Here is a 9368-nt window from a genome sequence, read left to right on the forward strand (position 1 = left end):
CGTTTGTTTACGTTGCTTACGACGCTAAACCGCGTAAGACGGAACGACGCAAAATATTATTTTTTATATTTTTATGGGGGCGCGTTCGTAACCACGAAACATCGTAAGTCGAGACCAGCGTAACCCGAGGACTTACTGTACTTCTACGAGAGGGTTAGGTTCTGACTCTAGCTCGCTAATGCGAGACCTACATGAGCTTCGAGAGGAAGCTTTACGTACCCTGTCTCTCTCCAACTTCCTTAAGTAGGAAGAAAGAGACTTCCACTCATCTTCATTCAAACCCTCACATTCCTTACATGGGTTATTAAATGTACAATCATTCCCCATACACCTCATACATACAGTGTGAGGGTCGACCGAAGCCTTCGGCAACCTCACCTTACATACATCCACTGAACATACTCTAAACATAGCAGGTGTCTTAACAACAGAACCCAAATCAGACATATTCAAAGAAAAATCCAGAGCAAAATCAAAACAGTCCACAAAAAAGCGTATGCCAAGCCAAAAAGATCCAGTACGTCACCAAAAATCCGTCCAAAAAAGATCCCAGGCAAGCAAGAGCGAAATCAACTATCAGGAGGAACCCACAACAGTTGAGAAAACGGGATTGGTTAATACACCCGCCTCCCAGCGGCGGGAAGGGTAGACCACCTGACCTACCTGTCACGTGTGCCGCGAGATTTGAAATTCTGTCGGGAACGTCGGAGACTATAGCTAAGTATATATCTGACAGGAAAGTTCATGTACAAAATACAAGAGTTTGGTTTACAGTGCCAATAGTTGACAGTAGTTAATTATTGACATAACTACTGACACTTCAGAGGGTAGCCCATCATTGAAAATCTCGGCAGGATTTAAGGTATGCTTTATATACTCAGCGTATTAGATGGCACCCCATTTTGGGGGAGATTTTTTCAGGGTTAATAGGTCTCCTTATACGCTGGCTTATGCGGCAGTAATCACCCTGGTATGTATACATAAATGTAAAGCACTAAGATTTAATTGAGGGAAAATCAGTTAATTGAAAGATGTTCTTACCTTGAGTGGTGATCCCTCAAGCAACTCTATTACTTTAGTAGTGAGAACCTCTGAATCTACGACATAGTCTAACCACTTGAGGTTTGCCAGGATTAAGCAAGGAATGTCCACAGAATTACTACTTCTGAAATGAACAGAGTGGATAATGTTGGGATTATGTACATCAAACTATGTTCACACTAACTTTAGAAAAATAATAATAGCCAGCAATATCTGCTAAAAATTTTGGATGAAGACAAAAATGCATTAGGATACTAATCTTTAAGGTATGCAATTAACTTTTCTCAAATTTGCACAAACTTTTCTACTTATTATCTATGACAGTAAGGAAAAAAGCAAGAAAATAAGTATTCTTGAAAATGTATTCAGATCTTGTAACACTTTGCTTCTATATTTGCCTTTGAATAATTCATTGCCCATCAATAAATACACAAAACAACTCTGTTCCTCTGTCAGGGGAAACAACAAAAAGATACTTATCCTTATATAAACTTTGAATATGACAGAAAATAGGAATCTATTAACCAGTTTAACCAGACCTCTAAATTAAAATTTTTTCTCCATATACATCTACTGTACACACATACCCAACAAAACAATGAATGACACTTCCCTTAACAAATGGTCACTCCATAAACGGAGCAGACAATGGCCATGACTCATGACCACATTCATTCTATAATACTGAAATCAAGGATGAATTCTATATGGATAAAACTTTTACAGGATTAGCATTTATGCATACCTACACAGCAAAGCATCATACACTGTGATATTCACCTTCTTGCTTACTAGTTACAAAAGCTTTTCCATTCTATTATCTCTTTTTAACTTGATCAATGCAGAGCTTTCTAGACCTCCTGCTCAACACAACGAAGTTATTAAAGTCTTTTCACCACCCCGCCCTCACTCCACAAGATCAAACAATTTAACCAAAACTAAGCCTTTTACTACATAGTATTTCGTTTCCACTACTTCTCAATCTTTCTCACTTTTACTTTACAGTGAGAAAATTAATTTTATATGCTTTTTGAAAAATGAGAGTAATGAATCTGTCTGTGTGGAATTAAGAGCAACACCAAATTCAGTAAGTGTGTTCCAGTGACAACCACAAAAGGGGAGTGCCTGGTGTCTGTTTGAGATGATGAATGCAGGATTAGGCATAGGTAAACTGATGGGATATTTTGGATATGCATTCCACTGAAAGTCCATTACTCTTCATTTCAGCAGCTTTTGACTTTACCTACCTTAAATACAGACAAAACCTTACGCATATGAAAGCACTTCATCATACAATTAGGTATAGGTACTGCACTTGAACTGAAATGAAATTCCAATAACAAGAACAGACAACCACCACTTACTGATCATCATAAGCAACTTCAAAAAATTTTTCCGTCAGAAGTTTGATGAGAGCGGGTTGGAGTTCTTCTATGTTCAGACACAATCGAATTAGGGAATCCTGCTGCCCTCCTCTTGCACTTTCACAGCCAGCTTCAGTCTGCAATTTCCAAGATAATTATAAATCACAAACTCTACGAAGACTATGGTAATCTACAAATATCTTTATTGAACAGCTGCATGTTATGACAACTAACAAACATAATCAAGTATGTTAGCAACTGAAATGCTCAAATTCATATCAATAACAAAACCGACAAAAATGAATTACAATACCTGAGTGTACAATAAGGCCCATTTAAGCCTCAGTGGATCTTCAAGGTGGTTTTCCAAGTCCTTGATAAATACCTCAACTATCTCTGGCATCTTATAAAAGCGATGTGATTTGAGGCTCCACTGAAGTTTCTTTTTGAAGATGGCTAAATCGCATTCTGTGGCAGAGAAAGGTGTGTCCAAAATTTTGAAAACCCTAAGAGAAAAGTTTCCTAACTTACTGAGCAAAATAAATTTTAATAACACTACACTAGGACAATGAAATTAAACAGCTAACAGTGAATGGACAAGAAAAGCCTATGTATAAATATGGAATGCATTTTCCACACAAAAAATCTTTACTGCATCTTAAATATAATTATCAATGAGCATACTTCATAAAAAAGTATATAATACACTCTATGTTATAGTCCAAATCTTTAAACTCGAATATTCCACTCCTAAAGTGCAATATTTCAGAATATGTCTCAATTTCTATAGGTAAACTTGCAACAGTTGCTCAAGGGAAGTCTTTACAAAGATACACAGAATGATAGTTTTTTCGACAAATTTGCCTATAATATGATAACCTACATGACTCAGGCCAAATCTAATTTAGAAACATTTTTTCAACAGAGTCACTTTGTTCTTTTGCATCAAAGGTTATTCACACATAATACATAATACGTACTGATTTAAGTTGCACTGCTGTCCAATGAGACAAGGTATTGGTCACCCTTTCACTAACTCAGGCTATTCTTTATGTTTAGTCTGGCAGGAAGATGCCAAAAAATATGCTCTAATACTTTGAAATGAAGAAAACCTACTATCACTAATTCATTCTTAAAAGTGTAGTAGCAGTTTCCAAAGCATATATAAAATAAAATATGAATCACTCACTTAACAAATTTGCCTGATCCCCACTATTCAGCACATATCCTGCTTTTGTCACCAGCTCAGAAAAAAGTGTTTCATCTTCTACAACATCCTTCTTCTTGGTCTTCCTCGCTGGTGATTTTTGCGACTTCTTTGGACTGTTAAAAAGGTCCTCGCTTTCATCTTCAACATGCACTAGCTTTCTTTTTGTTTTTCCCCTTGGTGACATACTGATGATTTTTCTTTGTGAACCTGAAAAACAGAAAACAAGGAAAGATTACAGTTTATCTGCTCTTCTTATATACTATAAGTATATATACTGACAAAATATATTTACACTGACCCAGCTTACAAGTGATTTTATGCATGTTTTCACATTATTAAAATGTCTTGTGTCATAACTCAAAGTGAAAAAAATGACTAGAAATGCTGTATTGTACCTTCAAAAAACTGACTTAGTTTAAGTAAATTTAAAATTCTTTAAATTTACTTAAACACTGCATTAATGAACTAATTCCTAATCATTGTTGGAAAAAAAGTAAACAAATGTAAGTTACAAGAACTTTTCCAAGAATTTTGAAAAGCTCTAATATATGGATATAGAGTAGAAGACATTACTATAAGTCTCATGGTTTCTAAAAGACATTTGTGGAAAATCACCTGTAGTGTTCACAAACACACAGTTATATTGAGATCGGGTCATTTCGGCCGTAAGTCATTTAGGCTGTAAGCACCATTCTACGTTCATCAACTTCCAGTTTACGTGCAAAATGGGCAGTCATATTTAGTACCAGCCCCTTGGGGATGTACGTAAACCATAAAATAATAATTGCAAATACCATTATCATAACGTTTTACGCTATTTACACTGTAGGACGTTTTGACCATTTACCAGTTTGGATGTTATGGCCTAAATGACCAGGACTGATTATATTTACCTAGAGGGTGACTGAGTAAAAATAAACCACAATGGTAAAAGGGTGGGGAGCCCCCTTTGCCACATCAGTCACATGAGCCGTAGGAGTCATTAGACTGGGATGTATCCATAGTGAAATAGGCTTATGCCTTCGGTATGCTTTCAAGCAGGTTACAATCCATGGAAGTAGCGCATGAAACTCTTCTGGGTATAAGTTCGTTTCCGGTCCAAACTCCAATTCCGCATGACAAAACACTTTTTTTCAAGACTTTGCCGTGTTTAGTATATACTAGCCTCTGGTGGATCAGATGAGAATAGTTTATCTGGCATAATTTCACACACTTTTAACGGATCCCTCTTCTGCATAGGCCTACTGCAATTTCTCACTAAATACCCACCATGTCTCTATTACTACTTAGATTAACCTAAATGCACGTGAATATATAATTCGCTATGCTAGCCTAGCCTATATTAGGCCTACTCATTGAATACTGATCAAAGGTCCATCGGAAGATATAACCAATAGGCCTAGGTAGGTCTACAAAGCCCTTAATACCTAGCCTAGGTAGTAGCTAGCTACATATCTTGTCTTTTGACATGAAATAGTTATATTTAAGTAGTCATGAATTTGCTTACGTCTAGGGTTACCATAACCTAGGCTTATCCTATAAATAGTAACCATTGAATAGGTAGGCCTATCGTATGTAGTAGTAGCTAGTACTATGACGTGACGTAACCTAGGCTTGTAGCGTTAAAATCGATAAAAAAAACATTCTACATAGGCCTGCCGGCGCATAAACGATATAAAAACTGTTCTGAGTTAAATCTGACAGCCTGACATTAAAATAAAATAAGCCTAAGTTAAATAAATAGGTAAACAATGTCCATCTGACAGATGAGGCGATAGGCTTACTAACCTACCTAATGCTACGATACTCGAACCAAGTTTACCTCCTCTACATTCATAAGGTTTAATCCCGTTTTGTATCGTCCTCTTCTTGAAGACTCCAAAATTTTTCACGAATTCATAAAATGTGACGTATTCCCGTTAATGGAGGCTGGTGATTGTTATTGTTAATAGCACTCAAATTCCAACAGGTTGCCGCGCGTTATCAAAATCCGCTTCGTCTTGTAGATATAAGGGTTTCTTGCAATGGCGCTGCAATTTTCAATATTATAGTCTGTTTTGCTGAATAATATTCATACTTATTAACAAATACAGACTTCAATGCTTTTTAAAACTATCACAAAGCTTTTAATGCTTTCAAAGCTACCATTGTGCATAACGAATATGTTATTTTTGGCTCTGCAATTTTCAACATTATCGTCGGTGCTGCTAAATAATATTCACATTTAATAGCAAAGATTTTAATACTTCTAAAGCTGTAATAAAGATTTTAATGCTTTTAAATGTACTGTCAAGCTTTCAATGTTTTCAAAACTAATATTAAATTACATTATGAGACTTTTGTCAACAGTGTCTCCTCAAAATGTGCTCCGTATTTCTCATTTTCTCGCATCATGTTTACACAAGGTCAATTGACAGTTTCCCGCAAACACAGATATGAACTAAAAGATGATTGGATGATTTATTAACTGTAATATAACTGCCACCATCTTGGTTATTCTATTGCTAATGCTAATTATATTTTTTAGAGATGATTCAACGGTAATTGTGTGTTGATGATGATGAATGTAATGATAATGATACTGGTAATGAAAAATGAAAGTGCACTAATGATAGTGATGGTAATAACGGCAAAGACGATAGTGTTTTATGTAAGGTTAATGATGTTCATAATTGCAATCAATGAGTGTGGCCCTACCCCAAAATGATTTATTAATTATCAATTTGGCAAATTCTGACAAAGGATACTGCTCTCTGCATACTATTTTGGTAATAAACCTAAATTCAAAATTAAACGACTCTCTTTACAGTTGCTCTGGAGCAAGAGCCCGTGTATATTCTACAATAAATGACGAGGCTCAAGGCAGAGAGAGAGAGAGAGAGAGAGAGAGAGAGAGAGAGAGAGAGAGAGAGAGAGAGAGAGAGAGTCCTGATACTTATCCCAGATCGATAGACCTAGTCATCATTGGCTGAATCTTTTCATTAATAAAAGAACATGATGAAAATTGTCGTGTTGCAAATAAAATTTAAGCCAAAGAAGTGTAGTATGTGTATAATAGAGTATAGTAAGAGAATAGCTGTGAGAATAATAGGTGTACATGAACAGCGAATGTAAATAGAGTAAAAAAATAAACATAGACTCTGAATTTGTGATTTGTGACTTTCTCTTATAACCACAGCTCATCTGATGGTCTCAATTTATCAAATAAATGGAAAAGAATTCTGGAAGAATGAGGTCACTCGAAAAATATCTTGCACGAAATATTATGATAAATCATGGTATCAGAGAGGAAATGTCGACGCTAAACTATCAATCCCGAGACGTAAATCCTGCATTTGTCTAAAGTCACGACGTAGGTACCTATCACCATGGCGGACAGTGACGAATCCGAAAAAGAAAAAAGTGGTGTAGGTATCAGAGAGCGATCAACAATCCACGACCTCGAAATAGATCATTAAAACTTTGCCGGTCCTCATCAGACTCTTAACTTCTGTCACGCTAAGACACAAGAACGAGAGAGAGAGAGAGAGAGAGAGAGAGAGAGAGAGAGAGAGGAGGAGAGAATGAGGGAGCGAGAGAGAGAGAGAGACCTACCGACCTTAAGACCTACATTGTTCGGGTTGCCCCTAGTTCCCTCAGTGTGAGGCACCTCTAATGTCTACCAGAGAATTGCTAATGCATCTTCCGGTATATTTTGCATCTTCCAATCTTGGATGGTCTAGGATGCAGCTTAGATATTTGTCGAGCTTATTCTTAAACACATCTACGCTCACTTCTGATATATTCCTCAGATGAGCTGGCAACGCATTGAATAGACGCTGCATTATCGATGCTGGTGCGTAGTGGATTAATGTCCTGTGTGCTTTCCTTAGTTTTCCTGGTATAGTTTTGGGCACTATTAATCTACCTCTGCTTGCTCTTTCTGATATCTTTAGCTCCATTATGTTTTCGGCAATTCCTTCTATCTGTTTCCATGCCTGTATTATCATCTTCTCCTTTTTAGACTATAATTTTAAAAATTGTAGTCTTTCCCAGTGGTCAAGATCCTTAACCTCTTCTATTCTACCTGTAAAGGACCTTTGTACACTCTCTATTTGTGCAATATCCTTTTGGTGGTGTGGGTACCATATCATACTGCAATATTCAAGTGGACTACGAACATAAGTTATATGAAGCATAATCATGTGTTCAGCTTTTCTTGTTTTGAAGTGCCGTAACAACATTCCCATTTTTGCTTTGCATTTTGCCAATAGAATTGCTATTTGATCATTGCATAACATGTTCCTATTAAACATCACACCAAGGTCTAACTGCTTCCTTATTAGTGGCTGTCTCGTTATTAGGTCCCCTATATGCATATGGCTTTCCTTCTTTATCTCCATAATTTATTGATTCAAATTTATCAGAGTTAAATACCATCCTATTTACCTCTGCCCATTCATATACTTGTTACGGTCTCTTTGTAGCGAGTTCCTATCTTCATTGCACGTAATTTCACTACTTATTCTTGTGTCATCAGCGAAACTACTCACTACCGAGTCCTTAACATTACTGTCTATGTCTGCAATCATAATAACAAAGAGCAATGCAGCTAGCACCGTACCTTGTGGCGCACCGGATATTACCTTAGCTTCATCCGATTTCTCATCGTTTACAATAACTATCTGTTTTCTGTTGTGTAAAATTTTTTTTTTATCCATTTTCCTACTTTGTCCACTATATTATGTTTTCTCATTTTCTTCGCTAATATATTATGATCTACCTTGTCAAAAGCTTTTGCAAAGTCTAGATAAACTACATCTGTTTCATTTCCGTTTATCATATTTTTATATATGTTCTCAGGGTGGACTAATAGTTGGGTTTGTGTACTTTTTCCGGGTACAAAACCATGATGTCCTATATTAAACAAATAATTTTTTTTATTAAATGTTTCATAATATTCTTCTTCATTACCCTTTCATACACTTGCATAATATGTGATGTTAGACTCACAGGCCTATATAATAACTTGCCGCTAGTCTTGATCCACTTTTGAAAGTAGGGGTAATATATGCTAATTTGTGCTCATCATAAATCTTGCCTGTATCTACACTTGGCCTTAATAATATTGCAAGCGGCTTTGCGATAGAATGAGAGAGAGGATGGCACGAAAATACTGGAGCAGCAGAAGCGAGCGTAAGGCTGCGTAGCAACTAGTGCTGTTTTTGGGAAAAAAATCAATGGTTTACTTATAAATATAAAAATATATGTTACCATAGCGCTCGACAGATCGCCATAAAGGTAGCTAAGTCCACACAACAGTAGATTGCACATTTCCAGGGTCCTGGAAAACCCACGATTCTAAAAATACGAAACCAACAAGGATGAAGCTTATACAGCTACATCATTCACTAGGTCTAAGACTCCAGCCGTGCTTAACGGTCCAATAAAGGGGATCCAATTGGCTTGCTTGGGGTCTACATAAAAAGGGGTCGGGAATTATAGCGACGTTTATATCTACTTTATAACATTTTTATGCCGTTGACACACTCTCTCTCTCTCTCTCTCTCTCTCTCTCTCTCTCTCTCTCTCTCTCTCACCACCTGCAGTTATAACTCTGCATTCTCTCCGCTGCCGTCTCTCCGATCACGTGCAAATCTTTCCTCCTCTCTGATGCCCTAATTTATCTTAATATTTCATGCAAGATATTTTTCGAGTGCGTCCATTCTTCCAGACTTCTTTTCCATTTATCTGATATATTGAATCCATCAGAC

General features: G+C 36.7%; 1 protein-coding gene across 1 annotated transcript in view; it reads right to left on the minus strand.

Annotated features, from left to right (window-relative positions):
• The window catches only part of LOC135196350 (Fanconi anemia group D2 protein-like), a gene marked incomplete in the record, with an annotated part of 190231 nt that overhangs the window by 101544 nt on the left and 79319 nt on the right, over positions 1 to 9368 (minus strand). The window contains 4 exon segments of the mRNA XM_064223118.1: positions 1042 to 1165; positions 2406 to 2542; positions 2719 to 2873; positions 3595 to 3822. Of these exon segments, the coding sequence (XP_064079188.1) occupies positions 1042 to 1165; positions 2406 to 2542; positions 2719 to 2873; positions 3595 to 3822 (644 nt within the window).

This window comes from Macrobrachium nipponense, chromosome 17, assembly GCF_015104395.2.
Source record: "Macrobrachium nipponense isolate FS-2020 chromosome 17, ASM1510439v2, whole genome shotgun sequence".
In the NCBI taxonomy this organism is placed as follows: domain Eukaryota; kingdom Metazoa; phylum Arthropoda; class Malacostraca; order Decapoda; family Palaemonidae; genus Macrobrachium; species Macrobrachium nipponense.